This window comes from Podarcis raffonei, chromosome 8, assembly GCF_027172205.1.
Source record: "Podarcis raffonei isolate rPodRaf1 chromosome 8, rPodRaf1.pri, whole genome shotgun sequence".
Classification (NCBI taxonomy): Eukaryota; Metazoa; Chordata; class Lepidosauria; order Squamata; family Lacertidae; genus Podarcis; species Podarcis raffonei.
The window spans coordinates 76,677,598-76,699,264 of NC_070609.1; the positions used below are offsets into that span (position 1 = coordinate 76,677,598).

Consider the following 21,667-nt stretch of genomic DNA (forward strand, 5'->3'; position numbering starts at 1 on the left):
AAGGCTTGCAGCCCGTCGCCCCAAGCACAGAGAGCCCTCCGGAGGCCTCCCCGTGCTTCGGGCGACAGGCTGCCGCCCCAAGCCTCGCGCGCCCGTCGGGACCTCCCGCCGGGCGCGCAAGGCTTGCAGCCTGTCGCCCCAAGCACGGAGAGCCCTCCGGAGGCCTCCCCGTGCTTCGGGCGACAGGCTGCCGCCCCAAGCCTCACGCGCCCGTCGGAACCTCCCGCCGGGCGCGCAAGACTTGCAGCCTGTCGCCCCAAGCACGGAGAGCCCTCCGGAGGCCTCCCCGTGCTTCAGGCGACAGGCTGCCGCCCCAAGCCTCGCGCGCCCGTCGGGACCTCCCGCCGGGCGCGCAAGGCTTGCAGCCTGTCGCCCCAAGCACGGAGAGCCCTCCGGAGGCCTCCCCGTGCTTGGGGCGACAGGCTGCCGCCCCAAGCCTCGCGCGCCCGTCGGGACCTCCCGGCCTGTCGCCCCAAGCACGGAGAGCCCTCCGGAGGCCTCCCCGTGCTTCGGGCGACAGGCTGCCGCCCCAAGCCTCGCGCGCCCGTCGGGACCTCCCGCCGGGCGCGCAAGGCTTGCGGCCTGTCGCCCCAAGCACGGAGAGCCCTCCGGAGGCCTCCCCGTGCTTGGGGCGACAGGCTGCCGCCCCAAGCCTCGCGCGCCCGTCGGGACCTCCCGCCGGGCGCGCAAGGCTTGCAGCCTGTCGCCCCAAGCACGGAGAGCCCTCCGGAGGCCTCCCCGTGCTTGGGGCGACAGGCTGCCGCCCCAAGCCTCGCGCGCCCGTCGGGACCTCCCGCCGGGCGCGCAAGGCTTGCAGCCTGTCGCCCCAAGCACGGGGAGGCCTCCGGAGGGCTTCGGGTGACAGGCTGCCGCCCCAAGCCTCGCGCGCCCGTCGGGACCTCCCGACGGGCGCACAAGGCTTGCAGCCTGTCGCCCCAAGCACGGAGAGCCCTCCGGAGGCCTCCCCGTACTTCGGGCGACAGGCTGCCGCCCCAAGCCTCGCGCGCCCGTCGGGACCTCCCGCCGGGCGCGCAAGGCTTGCAGCCTGTCGCCCCAAGCACGGAGAGCCCTCCGGAGGCCTCCCCGTGCTTGGGGCGACAGGCTGCCGCCCCAAGCCTCGCGCGCCCGTCGGGACCTCCCGCCGGGCGCGCAAGGCTTGCAGCCTGTCGCCCCAAGCACGGAGAGCCCTCCGGAGGCCTCCACGTGCTTCGGGTGACAGGCTGCCGCCCCAAGCCTCGCGCGCCCGTCGGGACCTCCCGCCGGGCGCGCAAGGCTTGCAGACACTCGCCCGAAGCACGGAGAGCCCTGGGGGGGGGGGCTCCCCGTGCTTCGGGTGACAGGCTGCCGCCCCAAGCCTCGCGCGCCCGTCGGGACCTCCCGCCGGGCGCACAAGGCTTGCAGCCTGTCGCCCCAAGCACGGAGAGCCCTCCGGAGGCCTCCCCGTGCTTGGGGCGACAGGCTGCCGCCCCAAGCCTCGCGCGCCCATCGGGACCTCCCGCCGGGCGCGCAAGGCTTGCAGCCTGTCGCCCCAAGCACGGAGAGCCCTCCGGAGGCCTCCCCGTGCTTGGGGCGACAGGCTGCCGCCCCAAGCCTCGCGCGCCCGTCGGGACCTCCCGGCGGGCGCGCAAGGCTTGCAGCCTGTCGCCCCAAGCACGGAGAGCCCTCCGGAGGCCTCCCCGTGCTTGGGGTGACAGGCTGCCGCCCCAAGCCTCGCGCGCCCGTCGGGACCTCCCGCCGGGCGCGCAAGGCTTGCAGACACTCGCCCGAAGCACGGAGAGCCCTGGGGGGGGGGCTCCCCGTGCTTCGGGTGACAGGCTGCCGCCCCAAGCCTCGCGCGCCCGTCGGGACCTCCCGCCGGGCGCGCAAGGCTTGCAGACACTCGCCCGAAGCTTCGGGTGACAGGCTGCCGCCCCAAGCCTCGCGCGCCCGTCGGGACCTCCCGCCGGGCGCGCAAGGCTTGCAGCCTGTCGCCCCAAGCACGGAGAGCCCTCCGGAGGCCTCCCCGTGCTTGGGGCGACAGGCTGCCGCCCCAAGCCTCGCGCGCCCGTCGGGACCTCCCGCCGGGCGCGCGAGGCTTGCAGCCTGTCGCCCCAAGCACGGAGAGCCCTCCGGAGGCCTCCCCGTGCTTCGGGCGACAGGCTGCCGCCCCAAGCCTCGCGCGCCCGTCGGGACCTCCCGCCGGGCGCGCAAGGCTTGCAGACACTCGCCCGAAGCACGGAGAGCCCTGGGGGGGGGGGCCTCCCCGTGCTTCGGGTGACAGGCTGCCGCCCCAAGCCTCGCGCGCCCGTCGGGACCTCCCGCCGGGCGCGCAAGGCTTGCAGACACTCGCCCGAAGCTTCGGGTGACAGGCTGCCGCCCCAAGCCTCGCGCGCCCGTCGGGACCTCCCGCCGGGCGCGCAAGGCTTGCAGCCTGTCGCCCCAAGCACGGAGAGCCCTCCGGAGGCCTCCCCGTGCTTCGGGCGACAGGCTGCCGCCCCAAGCCTCGCGCGCCCGTCGGGACCTCCCGCCGGGCGCGCAAGGCTTGCAGCCTGTCGCCCCAAGCACGGAGAGCCCTCCGGAGGCCTCCCCGTGCTTCGGGCGACAGGCTGCCGCCCCAAGCCTCGCGCGCCTGTCGGGACCTCCCGCCGGGCGCGCAAGGCTTGCAGCCTGTCGCCCCAAGCACGGAGAGCCCTCCGGAGGCCTCCCCGTGCTTCGGGTGACAGGCTGCCGCCCCAAGCCTCGCGCGCCCGTCGGGACCTCCCGCCGGGCGCGCAAGGCTTGCAGCCTGTCGCCCCAAGCACGGAGAGCCCTCCGGAGGCCTCCCCGTGCTTGGGGCGACAGGCTGCCGCCCCAAGCCTCGCGCGCCCGTCGGGACCTCCCGGCCTGTCGCCCCAAGCACGGAGAGCCCTCCGGAGGCCTCCCCGTGCTTCGGGCGACAGGCTGCCGCCCCAAGCCTCGCGCGCCCGTCGGGACCTCCCGCCGGGCGCGCAAGGCTTGCGGCCTGTCGCCCCAAGCACGGAGAGCCCTCCGGAGGCCTCCCCGTGCTTGGGGCGACAGGCTGCCGCCCCAAGCCTCGCGCGCCCGTCGGGACCTCCCGCCGGGCGCGCAAGGCTTGCAGCCTGTCGCCCCAAGCACGGGGAGGCCTCCGGAGGGCTTCGGGTGACAGGCTGCCGCCCCAAGCCTCGCGCGCCCGTCGGGACCTCCCGACGGGCGCACAAGGCTTGCAGCCTGTCGCCCCAAGCACGGAGAGCCCTCCGGAGGCCTCCCCGTACTTCGGGCGACAGGCTGCCGCCCCAAGCCTCGCGCGCCCGTCGGGACCTCCCGCCGGGCGCGCAAGGCTTGCAGCCTGTCGCCCCAAGCACGGAGAGCCCTCCGGAGGCCTCCCCGTGCTTGGGGCGACAGGCTGCCGCCCCAAGCCTCGCGCGCCCGTCGGGACCTCCCGCCGGGCGCGCAAGGCTTGCAGCCTGTCGCCCCAAGCACGGAGAGCCCTCCGGAGGCCTCCCCGTGCTTGGGGCGACAGGCTGCCGCCCCAAGCCTCGCGCGCCCGTCGGGACCTCCCGCCGGGCGCGCAAGGCTTGCAGCCTGTCGCCCCAAGCACGGAGAGCCCTCCGGAGGCCTCCCCGTGCTTGGGGCGACAGGCTGCCGCCCCAAGCCTCGCGCGCCCGTCGGGACCTCCCGCCGGGCGCGCAAGGCTTGCAGCCTGTCACCCCAAGCACGGAGAGCCCTCCGGAGGCCTCCCCGTGCTTCGGGTGACAGGCTGCCGCCCCAAGCCTCGCGCGCCCGTCGGGACCTCCCGCCGGGCGCGCAAGGCTTGCAGACACTCGCCCGAAGCACGGAGAGCCCTGGGGGGGGGCTCCCCGTGCTTCGGGTGACAGGCTGCCGCCCCAAGCCTCGCGCGCCCGTCGGGACCTCCCGCCGGGCGCGCAAGGCTTGCAGACACTCGCCCGAAGCTTCGGGTGACAGGCTGCCGCCCCAAGCCTCGCGCGCCCGTCGGGACCTCCCGCCGGGCGCGCAAGGCTTGCAGCCTGTCGCCCCAAGCACGGAGAGCCCTCCGGAGGCCTCCCCGTGCTTGGGGCGACAGGCTGCCGCCCCAAGCCTCGCGCGCCCGTCGGGACCTCCCGCCGGGCGCGCAAGGCTTGCAGCCTGTCGCCCCAAGCACGGAGAGCCCTCCGGAGGCCTCCCCGTGCTTCGGGCGACAGGCTGCCGCCCCAAGCCTCGCGCGCCTGTCGGGACCTCCCGCCGGGCGCGCAAGGCTTGCAGCCTGTCGCCCCAAGCACGGAGAGCCCTCCGGAGGCCTCCCCGTGCTTCGGGCGACAGGCTGCCGCCCCAAGCCTCGCGCGCCCGTCGGGACCTCCCGCCGGGCGCGCAAGGCTTGCAGCCTGTCGCCCCAAGCACGGAGAGCCCTCCGGAGGCCTCCCCGTGCTTGGGGCGACAGGCTGCCGCCCCAAGCCTCGCGCGCCCGTCGGGACCTCCCGCCGGGCGCGCGAGGCTTGCAGCCTGTCGCCCCAAGCACGGAGAGCCCTCCGGAGGCCTCCCCGTGCTTCGGGCGACAGGCTGCCGCCCCAAGCCTCGCGCGCCCGTCGGGACCTCCCGCCGGGCGCGCAAGGCTTGCAGACACTCGCCCGAAGCACGGAGAGCCCTGGGGGGGGGGCCTCCCCGTGCTTCGGGTGACAGGCTGCCGCCCCAAGCCTCGCGCGCCCGTCGGGACCTCCCGCCGGGCGCGCAAGGCTTGCAGACACTCGCCCGAAGCTTCGGGTGACAGGCTGCCGCCCCAAGCCTCGCGCGCCCGTCGGGACCTCCCGCCGGGCGCGCAAGGCTTGCAGCCTGTCGCCCCAAGCACGGAGAGCCCTCCGGAGGCCTCCCCGTGCTTCGGGCGACAGGCTGCCGCCCCAAGCCTCGCGCGCCCGTCGGGACCTCCCGGCGGGCGCGCAAGGCTTGCAGCCTGTCGCCCCAAGCACGGAGAGCCCTCCGGAGGCCTCCCCGTGCTTCGGGCGACAGGCTGCCGCCCCAAGCCTCGCGCGCCTGTCGGGACCTCCCGCCGGGCGCGCAAGGCTTGCAGCCTGTCGCCCCAAGCACGGAGAGCCCTCCGGAGGCCTCCCCGTGCTTCGGGTGACAGGCTGCCGCCCCAAGCCTCGCGCGCCCGTCGGGACCTCCCGCCGGGCGCGCAAGGCTTGCAGCCTGTCGCCCCAAGCACGGAGAGCCCTCCGGAGGCCTCCCCGTGCTTGGGGCGACAGGCTGCCGCCCCAAGCCTCGCGCGCCCGTCGGGACCTCCCGGCCTGTCGCCCCAAGCACGGAGAGCCCTCCGGAGGCCTCCCCGTGCTTCGGGCGACAGGCTGCCGCCCCAAGCCTCGCGCGCCCGTCGGGACCTCCCGCCGGGCGCGCAAGGCTTGCGGCCTGTCGCCCCAAGCACGGAGAGCCCTCCGGAGGCCTCCCCGTGCTTCGGGCGACAGGCTGCCGCCCCAAGCCTCGCGCGCCCGTCGGGACCTCCCGCCGGGCGCGCAAGGCTTGCAGCCTGTCGCCCCAAGCACGGAGAGCCCTCCGGAGGCCTCCCCGTGCTTGGGGCGACAGGCTGCCGCCCCAAGCCTCGCGCGCCCGTCGGGACCTCCCGCCGGGCGCGCGAGGCTTGCAGCCTGTCGCCCCAAGCACGGAGAGCCCTCCGGAGGCCTCCTCGTGCTTCGGGCGACAGGCTGCCCCCCCAAGCCTCGCGCGCCCGGCGGGACCTCCCGCCGGGCGCGCAAGGCTTGCAGACACTCGCCCGAAGCACGGAGAGCCCTGGGGGGGCTCCCCGTGCTTCGGGCGACAGGCTGCCGCCCCAAGCCTCGCGCGCCCGTCGGGACCTCACACCGGGCGCGCAAGGCTTGCAGACACTCGCCCGAAGCACGGAGAGCCCTCCGGAGACCTCCCCGTGCTTCGGGTGACAGGCTGCCGCCCCAAGCCTCGCGCGCCCGTCGGGACCTCCCACCGGGCGCGCAAGGCTTGCAGCCTGTCGCCCCAAGCACGGAGAGCCCTCCGGAGGCCTCCCCGTGCTTGGGGCGACAGGCTGCCGCCCCAAGCCTCGCGCGCCCGTTGGGACCTCCCGCCGGGCGCGCAAGGCTTGCAGCCTGTCGCCCCAAGCACGGAGAGCCCTCCGGAGGCCTCCCCGTGCTTCGGGCGACAGGCTGCCGCCCCAAGCCTCGCGCGCCCGTCGGGACCTCCCGCCGGGCGTGTGAGGCTTGCAGACACTCGCCCGAAGCACGGAGAGCCCTGGGGGGGGGGCTCCCCGTGCTTCGGGTGACAGGCTGCCGCCCCAAGCCTCGCGCGCCCGTCGGGACCTCCCGCCGGGCGCGCAAGGCTTGCAGCCTGTCGCCCCAAGCACGGAGAGCCCTCCGGAGGCCTCCCCGTGCTTCGGGCGACAGGCTGCCGCCCCAAGCCTCGCGCGCCTGTCGGGACCTCCCGCCGGGCGCGCAAGGCTTGCAGCCTGTCGCCCCAAGCACGGAGAGCCCTCCGGAGGCCTCCCCGTGCTTCGGGTGACAGGCTGCCGCCCCAAGCCTCGCGCGCCCGTCGGGACCTCCCGCCGGGCGCGCAAGGCTTGCAGCCTGTCGCCCCAAGCACGGAGAGCCCTCCGGAGGCCTCCCCGTGCTTGGGGCGACAGGCTGCCGCCCCAAGCCTCGCGCGCCCGTCGGGACCTCCCGGCCTGTCGCCCCAAGCACGGAGAGCCCTCCGGAGGCCTCCCCGTGCTTCGGGCGACAGGCTGCCGCCCCAAGCCTCGCGCGCCCGTCGGGACCTCCCGCCGGGCGCGCAAGGCTTGCGGCCTGTCGCCCCAAGCACGGAGAGCCCTCCGGAGGCCTCCCCGTGCTTGGGGCGACAGGCTGCCGCCCCAAGCCTCGCGCGCCCGTCGGGACCTCCCGCCGGGCGCGCAAGGCTTGCAGCCTGTCGCCCCAAGCACGGGGAGGCCTCCGGAGGGCTTCGGGTGACAGGCTGCCGCCCCAAGCCTCGCGCGCCCGTCGGGACCTCCCGACGGGCGCACAAGGCTTGCAGCCTGTCGCCCCAAGCACGGAGAGCCCTCCGGAGGCCTCCCCGTACTTCGGGCGACAGGCTGCCGCCCCAAGCCTCGCGCGCCCGTCGGGACCTCCCGCCGGGCGCGCAAGGCTTGCAGCCTGTCGCCCCAAGCACGGAGAGCCCTCCGGAGGCCTCCCCGTGCTTGGGGCGACAGGCTGCCGCCCCAAGCCTCGCGCGCCCGTCGGGACCTCCCGCCGGGCGCGCAAGGCTTGCAGCCTGTCGCCCCAAGCACGGAGAGCCCTCCGGAGGCCTCCCCGTGCTTGGGGCGACAGGCTGCCGCCCCAAGCCTCGCGCGCCCGTCGGGACCTCCCGCCGGGCGCGCAAGGCTTGCAGCCTGTCGCCCCAAGCACGGAGAGCCCTCCGGAGGCCTCCCCGTGCTTGGGGCGACAGGCTGCCGCCCCAAGCCTCGCGCGCCCGTCGGGACCTCCCGCCGGGCGCGCAAGGCTTGCAGCCTGTCACCCCAAGCACGGAGAGCCCTCCGGAGGCCTCCCCGTGCTTCGGGTGACAGGCTGCCGCCCCAAGCCTCGCGCGCCCGTCGGGACCTCCCGCCGGGCGCGCAAGGCTTGCAGACACTCGCCCGAAGCACGGAGAGCCCTGGGGGGGGGCTCCCCGTGCTTCGGGTGACAGGCTGCCGCCCCAAGCCTCGCGCGCCCGTCGGGACCTCCCGCCGGGCGCGCAAGGCTTGCAGACACTCGCCCGAAGCTTCGGGTGACAGGCTGCCGCCCCAAGCCTCGCGCGCCCGTCGGGACCTCCCGCCGGGCGCGCAAGGCTTGCAGCCTGTCGCCCCAAGCACGGAGAGCCCTCCGGAGGCCTCCCCGTGCTTGGGGCGACAGGCTGCCGCCCCAAGCCTCGCGCGCCCGTCGGGACCTCCCGCCGGGCGCGCAAGGCTTGCAGCCTGTCGCCCCAAGCACGGAGAGCCCTCCGGAGGCCTCCCCGTGCTTCGGGCGACAGGCTGCCGCCCCAAGCCTCGCGCGCCTGTCGGGACCTCCCGCCGGGCGCGCAAGGCTTGCAGCCTGTCGCCCCAAGCACGGAGAGCCCTCCGGAGGCCTCCCCGTGCTTCGGGCGACAGGCTGCCGCCCCAAGCCTCGCGCGCCCGTCGGGACCTCCCGCCGGGCGCGCAAGGCTTGCAGCCTGTCGCCCCAAGCACGGAGAGCCCTCCGGAGGCCTCCCCGTGCTTGGGGCGACAGGCTGCCGCCCCAAGCCTCGCGCGCCCGTCGGGACCTCCCGCCGGGCGCGCGAGGCTTGCAGCCTGTCGCCCCAAGCACGGAGAGCCCTCCGGAGGCCTCCCCGTGCTTCGGGCGACAGGCTGCCGCCCCAAGCCTCGCGCGCCCGTCGGGACCTCCCGCCGGGCGCGCAAGGCTTGCAGACACTCGCCCGAAGCACGGAGAGCCCTGGGGGGGGGGGCCTCCCCGTGCTTCGGGTGACAGGCTGCCGCCCCAAGCCTCGCGCGCCCGTCGGGACCTCCCGCCGGGCGCGCAAGGCTTGCAGACACTCGCCCGAAGCTTCGGGTGACAGGCTGCCGCCCCAAGCCTCGCGCGCCCGTCGGGACCTCCCGCCGGGCGCGCAAGGCTTGCAGCCTGTCGCCCCAAGCACGGAGAGCCCTCCGGAGGCCTCCCCGTGCTTCGGGCGACAGGCTGCCGCCCCAAGCCTCGCGCGCCCGTCGGGACCTCCCGGCGGGCGCGCAAGGCTTGCAGCCTGTCGCCCCAAGCACGGAGAGCCCTCCGGAGGCCTCCCCGTGCTTCGGGTGACAGGCTGCCGCCCCAAGCCTCGCGCGCCCGTCGGGACCTCCCGCCGGGCGCGCAAGGCTTGCAGCCTGTCGCCCCAAGCACGGAGAGCCCTCCGGAGGCCTCCCCGTGCTTGGGGCGACAGGCTGCCGCCCCAAGCCTCGCGCGCCCGTCGGGACCTCCCGGCCTGTCGCCCCAAGCACGGAGAGCCCTCCGGAGGCCTCCCCGTGCTTCGGGCGACAGGCTGCCGCCCCAAGCCTCGCGCGCCCGTCGGGACCTCCCGCCGGGCGCGCAAGGCTTGCGGCCTGTCGCCCCAAGCACGGAGAGCCCTCCGGAGGCCTCCCCGTGCTTCGGGCGACAGGCTGCCGCCCCAAGCCTCGCGCGCCCGTCGGGACCTCCCGCCGGGCGCGCAAGGCTTGCAGCCTGTCGCCCCAAGCACGGAGAGCCCTCCGGAGGCCTCCCCGTGCTTGGGGCGACAGGCTGCCGCCCCAAGCCTCGCGCGCCCGTCGGGACCTCCCGCCGGGCGCGCGAGGCTTGCAGCCTGTCGCCCCAAGCACGGAGAGCCCTCCGGAGGCCTCCTCGTGCTTCGGGCGACAGGCTGCCCCCCCCAAGCCTCGCGCGCCCGGCGGGACCTCCCGCCGGGCGCGCAAGGCTTGCAGACACTCGCCCGAAGCACGGAGAGCCCTGGGGGGGCTCCCCGTGCTTCGGGCGACAGGCTGCCGCCCCAAGCCTCGCGCGCCCGTCGGGACCTCACACCGGGCGCGCAAGGCTTGCAGACACTCGCCCGAAGCACGGAGAGCCCTCCGGAGACCTCCCCGTGCTTCGGGTGACAGGCTGCCGCCCCAAGCCTCGCGCGCCCGTCGGGACCTCCCACCGGGCGCGCAAGGCTTGCAGCCTGTCGCCCCAAGCACGGAGAGCCCTCCGGAGGCCTCCCCGTGCTTGGGGCGACAGGCTGCCGCCCCAAGCCTCGCGCGCCCGTTGGGACCTCCCGCCGGGCGCGCAAGGCTTGCAGCCTGTCGCCCCAAGCACGGAGAGCCCTCCGGAGGCCTCCCCGTGCTTCGGGCGACAGGCTGCCGCCCCAAGCCTCGCGCGCCCGTCGGGACCTCCCGCCGGGCGTGTGAGGCTTGCAGACACTCGCCCGAAGCACGGAGAGCCCTGGGGGGGGGGCTCCCCGTGCTTCGGGTGACAGGCTGCCGCCCCAAGCCTCGCGCGCCCGTCGGGACCTCCCGCCGGGCGCGCAAGGCTTGCAGCCTGTCGCCCCAAGCACGGAGAGCCCTCCGGAGGCCTCCCCGTGCTTCGGGCGACAGGCTGCCGCCCCAAGCCTCGCGCGCCCGTCGGGACCTCCCGCCGGGCGCGCAAGGCTTGCAGCCTGTCGCCCCAAGCACGGAGAGCCCTCCGGAGGCCTCCCCGTGCTTCGGGCGACAGGCTGCCGCCCCAAGCCTCGCGCGCCCGTCGGGACCTCCCGCCGGGCGCGCAAGGCTTGCGGCCTGTCGCCCCAAGCACGGAGAGCCCTCCGGAGGCCTCCCCGTGCTTGGGGCGACAGGCTGCCGCCCCAAGCCTCGCGCGCCCGTCGGGACCTCCCGCCGGGCGCGCAAGGCTTGCAGCCTGTCGCCCCAAGCACGGAGAGCCCTCCGGAGGCCTCCCCGTGCTTCGGGTGACAGGCTGCCGCCCCAAGCCTCGCGCGCCCGTCGGGACCTCCCGCCGGGCGCGCAAGGCTTGCAGCCTGTCGCCCCAAGCACGGAGAGCCCTCCGGAGGCCTCCCCGTGCTTCGGGCGACAGGCTGCCGCCCCAAGCCTCGCGCGCCCGTCGGGACCTCCCGCCGGGCGTGTGAGGCTTGCAGACACTCGCCCGAAGCACGGAGAGCCCTGGGGGGGGGGGCTCCCCGTGCTTCGGGTGACAGGCTGCCGCCCCAAGCCTCGCGCGCCCGTCGGGACCTCCCGCCGGGCGCGCAAGGCTTGCAGCCTGTCGCCCCAAGCACGGAGAGCCCTCCGGAGGCCTCCCCGTGCTTCGGGCGACAGGCTGCCGCCCCAAGCCTCGCGGGCCCGTCGGGACCTCCCGCCGGGCGCGCAAGGCTTGCAGACACTCGCCCGAAGCACGGAGAGCCCTGGGGGGGGGGCTCCCCGTGCTTCGGGTGACAGGCTGCCGCCCCAAGCCTCGCGCGCCCGTCGGGACCTCCCGCCGGGCGCGCAAGGCTTGCAGACACTCGCCCGAAGCTTCGGGTGACAGGCTGCCGCCCCAAGCCTCGCGCGCCCGTCGGGACCTCCCGCCGGGCGCGCAAGGCTTGCAGACACTCGCCCCAAGCACGGAGAGCCCTCCGGAGGCCTCCCCGTGCTTCGGGCGACAGGCTGCCGCCCCAAGCACGGAGAGCCCTCCGGAGGCCTCCCCGTGCTTCGGGCGACAGGCTGCCGCCCCAAGCCTCGCGCGCCTGTCGGGACCTCCCGCCGGGCGCGCAAGGCTTGCAGCCTGTCGCCCCAAGCACGGAGAGCCCTCCGGAGGCCTCCCCGTGCTTCGGGCGACAGGCTGCCGCCCCAAGCCTCGCGTGCCCGTCGGGACCTCCCACCGGGCGCGCAAGGCTTGCAGCCTGTCGCCCCAAGCACGGAGAGCCCTCCGGAGGCCTCCCCGTGCTTGGGGCGACAGGCTGCCGCCCCAAGCCTCGCGCGCCCGTTGGGACCTCCCGCCGGGCGCGCAAGGCTTGCAGCCTGTCGCCCCAAGCACGGAGAGCCCTCCGGAGGCCTCCCCGTGCTTCGGGCCACAGGCTGCCGCCCCAAGCCTCGCGCGCCCGTCGGGACCTCCCGCCGGGCGTGCGAGGCTTGCAGACACTCGCCCGAAGCACGGAGAGCCCTCGGGGGGGGGGGCTCCCCGTGCTTCGGGTGACAGGCTGCCGCCCCAAGCCTCGCGCGCCCGTCGGGACCTCCCGCCGGGCGCGCAAGGCTTGCAGACACTCGCCCGAAGCTTCGGGTGACAGGCTGCCGCCCCAAGCCTCGCGCGCCCGTCGGGACCTCCCACCGGGCGCGCAAGGCTTGCAGCCTGTCGCCCCAAGCACGGAGAGCCCTCCGGAGGCCTCCCCGTGCTTCGGGCGACAGGCTGCCGCCCCAAGCCTCGCGCGCCCGTCGGGACCTTCCGCCGGGCTTGCGAGGCTTGCAGACACTCGCCCGAAGCACGGAGAGCCCTCGGGGGGCTCCCCGTGCTTCGGGTGACAGGCTGCCGCCCCAAGCCTCGCGCGCCCGTCGGGACCTTCCGCCGGGCGCGCAAGGCTTGCAGACACTCGCCCGAAGCACGGAGAGCCGGGGGGGGGGGGCTCCCCGTGCTTCGGGTGACAGGCTGCCGCCCCAAGCCTCGCGCGCCCGTCGGGACCTCCCGCCGGGCGCGCAAGGCTTGCAGACACTCGCCCGAAGCTTCGGGTGACAGGCTGCCGCCCCAAGCCTCGCGCGCCCGTCGGGACCTCCCGCCGGGCGCGCAAGGCTTGCAGCCTGTCGCCCCAAGCACGGAGAGCCCTCCGGAGGCCTCCCCGTGCTTCGGGCGACAGGCTGCCGCCCCAAGCCTCGCGCGCCCGTCGGGACCTCCCGCCGGGCGCGTGAGGCTTGCAGACACTCGCCCGAAGCACGGAGAGCCCTCGGGGGGCTCCCCGTGCTTCGGGTGACAGGCTGCCGCCCCAAGCCTCGCGCGCCCGTCGGGACCTCCCGCCGGCACGCAAGGCTTGCGGACACTTGCCGGGGCTGCAGGCTGCTGCCCGCAAGCCTTGTGAGCCCGCGGGAACTCCCGCCGGGCTTGCAAGGCTTGCAGATAGCTTCCTGAAGCCTGGAGAGCGAGAGGGGTCGGTGTGCACCGATGCCTCTCGCTCTCCAGGCTTCAGCGAAAGCCTGCATTCGCACCATAGGACTCACACACATTTCCCCTTCATTTTTGGAGGGGAAAAAGTGCGTCCTATGGTGCGAAAAATACGGTACTTGGGGTAAATATTATTAAAAATAGTGCTAGGATTCCAGATGTAAATTACAAAGAAGCGTGGAGAAAGATCAAGAAGGATATAAAATCATGGAAAAATAAAAATTTATCTATTCTAGGTAGGGTTAGAGCAGTTAAAATATTTTTTTATTTTTTATTTTTTATTTTTTTAATATATTTTTTTATTTTTATTTTTTTTTATTTTTTTTTATTTATTTCAAGTAATTACACTACCCATTAGGAAAATATGGTTCAAAACATGGAATAAGGTATTTAAAAATTGGATTTTTGGAAGTTAAAGAGTTAGAACCCCAGACATAGTAAATTATTCATCTCAAGAAGAGATGGGATGGGCAATACCGAACTTAGAATTTTACTATGAAACATTCCAATTGAAAAATCGAATAGATATTGGATATAAGGAAGGGATTAAATGGATAAGGCTGGAGAATGAAATAAATGAATAGGAAGAGAAGGGCTATTTAATAGAGATATTAACATGGCTTTTAAGAAGACAATAGGACCAAGGAAAACTGTGTTAGGAATCTGGAAGAACTGGAATACGAAATGGATGCCAACATACGCAAGGTGGATGCCATTAAAATATATGCAGGAGGGTCAAAGGGAACCTGGTTGATGAAAGAAATTAGAAGATCAGGGATTTTATAAATTAAAAGATATGTTTGATAAAGAGGGGGATTTAATTACAAAAAAAGTTTTTTTAGAAAATATAGGAAAACAATATTGGCTGAAAGTGCAAGGACTTTATGATTTAATAAAAATGGAAAGAGCAGAGGAAACAATGAGGACAGAAATGAAAATAGATATGGTGCTGAACAAAAGACAAATGACGGAGAAAGGGATAGCAGGGATGTTATATAAACTGATGATAAACGACAAAGAAAGAATGATAAGGATAATTCAGATTAAATGGGAGCAGGAAGGTATGATCCATCCAAACACAGCCCAAGAACCAATGAAGAATATAAACAATATTAAAATGGAAAAGTATAAAGAATTAATATAAAGTATAAAGTATAAAGGAACATTTAAATAATTTTTTGAAGTATGAATGGCTAAATTCAAATCAGTACCTGGGGAAAAGGTGCTTCTTCAGTACGTTGATGACTTGATAGTGGCTTGTGATGAGTATCAGACCTGTAAGGAGGCCACAGAGGAATTGTTGCACCTATTATTGGAGGCTGGATATTAGGTATCCCTCAAAAAGGCCCAAATTTGCCAAAAGACTGTGAGATATTTGGGATTTGACATTTCCCATCAACAAAGGGCATTGAGGCCTGAATGGAAGGAAGCTATTTGCATTATTAAAGAACCCACTAACCGCAGACAGCCCCACAGATTCCTGGGAGCAGCAGGCTTCTGCCGCATCTGGATCCCAGATTTCAGCAACCTTGCCCGGCCCCTTTATGAAAGCACTAAGGGGAAAGAGAATTCTCATTTTGAGTGACACACCGAGCAGAAGGAGGTCTTCAATGCGTTGAAATCCAAGCTAATGCAGGCCCCAGCCCTAGGACTGCCAAACCCAAATAAGCCCTTTCAGTTGTATGTACATGAACAAAGGGGGGTGGCAGCAAGAGTCCTGACCCAAAGGATGGGCAGCTGGAAGCAACCTGTGGCCTATTTGTCTGAACTATTGACTCAGTAGCTAAAGGATGGCCCCCTTGCCTACGAGCAGCAGCCACCACGGCTCTATTAGTCAAGAAGGCATTCAAATTCACGTTTGGACAGGAAATATATGTGAATGTGCCACTTGCGGTCTTAACTCTTATGGAATACAAAGAGAGATACTGGCTTTCCAATGATCACATGGCTAAATATCAAGGACTCTTGTGTGAAAACCCACAGGTGCACCTGCAAGTTGTAAATACCCTGAACCCTGCCACTCTATTGCCCCTCCCCGAGGCAGAGGACTATGAGCCCCATGACTGCCTCCAAGTAATGGATGAGGTGTACTCCAGTCGCCCAGACCGGAAAGATGAGCCTCTAAAGAACCATGATGTGGAATACTTCATGGACAGGAGCAGCTTCATCTGGGAAGGGAAAAGGAAGGCAGGATATGTAATAGTGACCCTAGAAGAAATAGTAGAGGTCAAACGCTTACCTGTAGGGACCTCAGCACAGAAAGAGGAGTTGTTGATATCCTTGGTCTCCTTGAACCCATGGAGTTCCTTGATCACGATGAAGTTGATGTTAACCCTGATGTGCATCTTGACCTTGAGGAGACCAATGACAAAAGAAAATGTTTCTGTAAAGCATGCTAAGCAGATGTTTCAAATATATGGCGAAAATGTCACCCTTTATTATGAACACCCTAGAAAGGTAGCTGACATGTCCCTCATCCCAGGACTAATCAGGGACCCTGACATTGTCTTGGCAGGCCTGCTGTATAATCAAAGTGGCCTTTTCGCGACACCTCCTTCTGAAATGAAAGTTACCTCCTACTGATATTTCCGGTTCTCCAGAACCACCCAGGGCTTGTGCTTTGTTGTTATGCCTCTGGATCATGGAACGCCAAATGGAAAGATTGGCCGCATGTCCAGCACCACCAACATAAAGGTTGGCTGGGAAATTACACACAGTGCACTGATAAGTTTTGGTTGTGGGGTTCCTTCAACGCCTCTTACCAAAGCAACACCACATCCTCACATCTGTATCCATACTTTCCCCAATATACAGTCAACTTCACCGGACAGGGATCCATCTGTTGGTTCTTGTATAATGGACTAGTGTGATGGGATGATGAGCTGCTTGTGCGTAAAGTCCTAGTCCCTCAGAGTTTGGCTAAGTCCACAAACCTCTGTCTGTGACGGAGCTCCTTAAGCATGGCTCCATCAGTCGCTCGTAGAATCGGACAGTGGGCGTTTACGGAACTTCTTCCAGCATAAAAGTTCCTTAACGGAAACGCGTCTTCTGGACTCTCGGCGTGACAGTTTCCGGCGAGGAGTGGGTGTCCCTATGGGAGGTCCTGAAACCTCCCCACTATTTTCGCTGGAAGTGTCTCTGAGCCCTCCCTCCGACTCACTTTCCCTTGGAGCCCTTCCTCTCCCCCTGCTGGTTCCCTCCCCAGCTGATAAGTCTCTCTCAGCCTCTGTGAGCCCTTTCACCTCCTGTTTCTCCGATGGCAGTTCCCTGACAACTAGCCACTAATTACCATCCTGGTAATTATCAATGTGTGGGAATAGGTGCCTTTACTTTCTAAAGTCCAAGGGGAACAGTGCAGTGATGAGATTTTCCTGGACCAGTCTGTGGGTGCTGTTGGTGGAGGCTTCGTTAGCATCCTCACCATCGGCATACATCTGGGAGTTGTGGCTGAACAAAATTGTGAAGCACTATTTGCCCTAACATGCAGGTTGGAGAAAACCATCAATGCCACTACACATATCCTCCGACAGTTGCAGTCTGAGATTGAGAATTTGAACCAGATAGCAGCAGCTAATAGACTTGCTCTTGACTGTCTCCTCGCCAAATCAGGAGGTTTTTGTAAAATAGTCCCGGAAGGCAAATGCCGAGTGAAGTTTCATGACCTCAACAACACTATTGAGGATGAGTTGCAAAAATTACAGACTCTTATAAATGATAACCAACCCAGTTAGAATCCTTGGGAATGGATGTGGTCTTGGGTCCCAGGAGTAGGGTGGTTACATAGCCTTTTGACCGCCATTGCAGTAGGAGGATTGGTCTTCCTAATACTTCTTTGCATCACCCCTTGCTGCATATCTCTAGTCTGAGGAATGGTGGCCTGAAGCATTAAGAATCTCACCAAAACCCACATCATGGCCTTATACTGAGCCCTGCTCCCTCTGCCAGAAGAAGAGCATGAGTACGCTCGACTAATTCGTGAAATGCCCCCTGAAGAGATCCCCTTGAGAGGCACTGTTGTCTATACCGGGGTTCAACATGAGAGTCAAGCTGGAGAAACAACTGTGACTTGTTTCTAAGCTTGAAAGGGGGGAATGTGGCAAGGCCACCTGGAAGAGTTTTACCTTTATGTTTTATGTATAACCATGTATCCTAATAATGCTTAAATTGTTAAGGCTAGAAGTGGCTAAAATCTTAAGAATCAAGATTATATGCTTGCAACATATGCTTCTGGTTTCTTGTTGAATGATTTTTTAAAAATCTTAATGATTTCTTCATGAACTTTGTTCCAAAAGCTTTTTATCTCCTTACACCCCACCATATATGGTACATTATTCCTATCTCGGTGCTACATCTCCAGCACACATTGGTTTTTTGCTTATAGATTTTTGCCGATTCCTCGGGGCAGGGGTTAGGTACCATCGGTAGATCATTTTCATTAGATTATTGTATAACATGCTGTGAACTTGATGCCAAATTTTCACAGCTATTCCCATTGTTCTAACATTATGTTGTGGCCAAAATCCTGCGCTCACTTTATCGTAACGTCCTTTAGCATCTCATCCTTGAGTTCCCATTCCAAAAGTAGATCATACATCCTAGATAGGATCTTTTTATTAGTTTGTACTAATTCCTTTTGTAATAATGACTTCTTTTCTCCAAAACCATTTTTCTTATCCTGATTAAATATATGCACTATTTGGTGATATTGAATCCAGCCGTTACAATACTGTTTAATTTCTTGATACGATTTGATTTTTAATTGGCCCTGTTCTACCTTTATTAATTGTTGGTAAGTCGCCCAATTTGTGTCCATGTTTGTCTTTTTTACCATTATCATCTCCACTCGGGATATCCACCAGGATATTTTGGGCTCTAAGAGTCTGTGGTACTTATCCCAGACCTTGTATAATGAAATTCTGACTATATGATTTAAAAAGTCCTTATGCACTGCCACTTTGTTGTGTGTTAGGTAGGCGTGCCATCCAAACCTCACATTCCAACCTTCTAAATCTAATATATCAGCCTTCTTCAAGAAGGTGGGGTTGTTTTAAATGGTTGTTAAATGTGTTATGTTTAGATTTTGTATTTGTGGGCTGGAGTGTTGTTTCAGGGCTTTTGTATTGTTTATTAGTGTGCATACATTAGTCTTGTGGCTATTTTTAGTAGGTATTTATTATTTTAATTTATATTATGTTCTGATATTTTTATTATGAATTTTGTGCCGTGATTATTCTTATTATGTATTTTGTGCTTCGTATACTCGGTGTTGTGGACCACCCTGAGATTCAAATCAATAAAATCAACAATCAAAAACAACATCAACAAGAAACAAAACAACAACAAAAAGGTTTCCTACCACTGTGTACGGAGGGTCGTGAGGGCAGCACCACTCCTCTTGGTCGATCCTGATGGCGGTGATGTTCCTGGCGCTGGTCCAGACTGGATCCTGCGGAGAGCAGAAGATGGTATCTCTGCAGCACAACTCTGGTGTCCGCGTTGCCTTGGCCTGGCGCTACTCCGGATGTTCTGTCAGGAGGAGAAAGGGGCTCGTTGAGAAACGTCCCATCCAAACAGCCGACCAGATGTCCCAATAGCCCACTAGATGCCTCACCTGGCATGCAGCTCAGGAAGTCCTGTGGGTAAGGTTCCCTGTGAACGCAGTGGAGCATCCTCCTCAAACAGCGCTGGACCCTTCCTTCCTCCCGATGTCTATAGGCCCGCTGCATGATGTTCAGGCAGCTCCTCCCTGTCTGCCTGAGCCCTTCTTCCTCGTGCTGCTGCATCTCTTCCAGCCCTGAGTGGAAAGGGAGAAAGGTTGAGCAAGGTGAAGATGCACAGGAAAAGAGCCATCCATCAACAATATGAAAACAGCCATCAGGTGTGTTTGTGTGTGAGAGAGAGCAGTGAAGTCACATTCCATTCCTCTTTGCATGTTCATCTTGTGGCACCTCTGTCTGAACATACATCTGGGAATTTGCCTTCCCCTGAAGACCTTTCTCAGCAGAAGCAGCCCTCCCTGACCTCCGTACGTCTCACTCACATGTGTCATAGGATGCCATGTCTTGATTATGGATGAAACCGGCATCCTGGAAAGCCAGATGACCTAGAGAGACAGAGAGGGCAAGAAAAGGGACATCATCTCGGTGCAAAGCAAGCAGAGACAGAGGCAGCTTGGAAGGAAGACAGGTATGCTCTGCTGCATCTAGAGGCCTCCACCCTCGCGAAGCACTCAGAGCAAGATCTGGGCACAGATGGAGGCCTACCTAGCAGGTGACCTGGGGACATGCCCAGCCTCCCTGCCATCATTACCAAGACATTTCTGTCCATCCCTACCAGGGAAGGACGTTGCTTGACTTACCCAGAAGCAGAGCTGCCATCCTGGAGACTGCTGGCAGCCTGTTTGCAGACAGCTTCGTACATAACAAGGCAACACTCCGAAGGATGTCCTCGCTGAAGGTCTTGCTCTGTCGGCAAAGACAAAGGAGAAGTGGCATCAGAGAGGCTTGAGAGCATGGCAGAAGAGCCTTGCACTCCCAAAGACATCCCTGGGCAAAGCTGCCAAAGAAGCAGAGGGACCTTACCAGATGCTTGGCAGCCTGGTGGAGAGCAAAGTGGAGGCTAAATTTGTTGGGATGAGCCCACCACTTGACTTCTGGGGCTAGATGGGAAAGAGCCCTCCTTGCGGCCTGCAACACAAGAAGAGAAGAGGGTTACAAATTGCAGTACATAGTCTTGGAAGCTCCTGAGAACAATCCCTCCCTCCTACTGCATAATTCCACCTCTTTGGCCCTTACCTTGGCCACCTCATCCTCGTCTTCGAGGTGAATGAGGACGACAACCAGTTCATTAATGGCTTCTTCTTCTGTTGATGTTATGGGAAGCCTTTGGTCTCTCACCCAGCCTCGAAGCAGCCCCAGATGTTGGATGGCTGATGCCCGGACGGAGTCTTCCTCCTGTAGGCAGAAAACATCAGAGACTGTGTTTCTCATCAGAGCAGTTTCCTTTCTCCTGCCCACTGGGGTGTTTTGAGGCTGCTCAGACCCCTGTCCTCCTCCTGGGGGAGACTGGGGGTGGGGTGACTCTCCTCCAAGAGAAGGTGCTCCAGAAGAACAGCCTCCTGAAGCCAGAACATCTCCGCTGCATGCCAGTCTAAACCCCACCCTTCCTCTTCCAAAGCATTCCTTCTCCACCGTGTGTGATGTCATGTTTTCTCTCATACTCACATGGGCAACCAGACCGCAGTAAGTTGCCGCCAGCATCTTCAGCTCTTTCTCTCCCAGGTCCCCGGAGAGGTAGGCTCGGTGTACCAGCTCTATCAACTCTGGGAGGACATCGGCTTTTGCATCAAGGAGGGAATCCAGCAGCAAGAGCCGCAGAAGCGAAGGATCCTACACAAAAGAGAGAATCTTTTCAAAGGTCTGAAATGCCTCACGCCTTTTAGCACAGGCTCTTCAGTATTGTGCCAGCAAAAGAGTGCTGGGCCATGATTAGAATCGAGATCTGTACCACCCACCCTCCCTCCCTCCCTCCCTCCCTCCCTCTGAGCATCACTTGCCATGTCAGAGTCCAGAAGCAGGGATATCCCTCTGATGCTGAGCTTCCGGACTTGCAGGTAGTCATGTTCCAGCCAGTTGAAGAGCTGCTCCAGTGTATCCTCACAGGGAAGCAGATGGCAGCTGAGCAGCTAAAGAGGCCCAAAGAGAAAGAAACTCTTCAGTGATGAGAGGCTGAGGCACATTCTCCTTTTACCCACCATTTGCAATTCTGCACAGAGCAAACCCACTGAAGTGAATGGATCAAAGTTTGTCATGTACATCAAATCCAATGGGTCTACTCTGAGGAGCACTAAAACAGGCAACAGTCCTTAGGCTCAAAGTAGCCTTGACATAACCCACAGAATTTGGAAGGTAAAGGCAACTGCAAGGTCCAAATTCTGATGAAGGCTGGTTGGGGAACCAAGGACCCAAAGGGAGCTAAAGAACACAAAGTCCAACACTCGACCGAAACCAAGCCAGGGCCTCCTTGCTGCACACATTTCCTCCTGCACCTCAGTCCCCCTCACCTCGATGTAGATAGCTGCCGCAACTTGTGGCATTCCAGCAAATGCCTTGTCCTTGAGAGCAGCGGTGATATTTTCCGCCATGGGAGGGATCCACCAGCGTCGCTTTCCGATAGCTCTGAAATGGAGAAGCAGATCTTGGTAAGGAAGGGAAAGACACCGCAGGAAGCAAACAGGGGCACAGTCCAACCCCGTGCCTTCAGCTCCGTTTGCCAGACCACTGGGGAAGGTTACCCTGTTCTTCCTCTTACCTCACCATGGCAGACAACCCCTGGCTGAAATTCTCCCGGCAGAAAAGTTGGTCAACGATGGCCGTCTCTACTTCCTCTCCAGTGGTGCCAAGAAGGAGGTGCAGAACTTCCTTAGCCCCTCTGGAACCAAAGCAAGGCCAGTTTTACCAGGAGGGTCATTGCCACACACTCAAATTCCTTCCCCATCCTTCCTCCCTAGCAGCCGCCTGAAGGAGAGCCTCCCTTGGAAAACCAGCTGGACTGGAAACCCCCCGAGGTTGAAGGGGAAAGGACTCCATTGGTCCCTTTGCAACACACTACTCACCCGAGGAATTCCTGGTCGTAGTGGAAGTTCATAACCATCCCCAGGAGAGCGATCAGCAGCTGTGGGAAGTTCTGGCGCACAGCTGCCTTGTAGTCCTCCATCCTGAGGATGGCGTGCAACAGGCTGGTGAGATGTTGCTGGAAGAGAGAGAGGTGCAAGTCACTTTCCCTGCTTTTCTGCAGAATACGGGAACCCCTAGATATTACCCTGGGAAGAAGTAAGCCAGAAAGCAGGTGGTTGGTCCTTACCACTTGGGTGGCAGATTCCGCCAAGGGGCTTTGGTAAATCTGCTTGGCCATGAGATGGATCAACTTTTCTGGTTCGGCCAATGCTAAAACCTCCTTCCACACTCTCTCACAGTCTCTGTGAATGCAAAAACAAAAGCAATGGTCAGATTCAAGTCTTCTGCTTGCTGCCATGCTCCAGAGAGAGGAAATGGCAGCAAGGGCTTTCTGAGCAAGCCCTGCAGCTTGCCAACCTTCCC

The 21,667-nt window shown here is 63.6% G+C and overlaps 1 protein-coding gene across 1 annotated transcript; it reads right to left on the reverse strand.

Moving 5' to 3' along the window:
• Nucleotides 1–13,790: 13,790 nt before the first annotated feature.
• LOC128419811 (uncharacterized) lies at nucleotides 13,791–21,666 on the reverse strand. Its single transcript, XM_053400960.1, has 14 exons — nucleotides 21,432–21,666; nucleotides 21,184–21,320; nucleotides 20,880–20,999; nucleotides 20,632–20,746; nucleotides 20,125–20,253; nucleotides 19,793–19,957; nucleotides 19,364–19,522; nucleotides 19,151–19,255; nucleotides 18,928–19,033; nucleotides 18,610–18,672; nucleotides 18,181–18,363; nucleotides 17,926–18,095; nucleotides 14,809–14,920; nucleotides 13,791–13,844 (listed from the first exon to the last, which is right to left on the reverse strand). Exons 1-12 carry the CDS (start codon nucleotides 21,600–21,602, stop codon nucleotides 18,082–18,084), a joined length of 1,467 nt encoding a protein of 488 aa, XP_053256935.1. The 5' UTR covers nucleotides 21,603–21,666; the 3' UTR covers nucleotides 13,791–13,844; nucleotides 14,809–14,920; nucleotides 17,926–18,081.
• Between the last annotated feature and the right edge of the window lies 1 nt (nucleotide 21,667).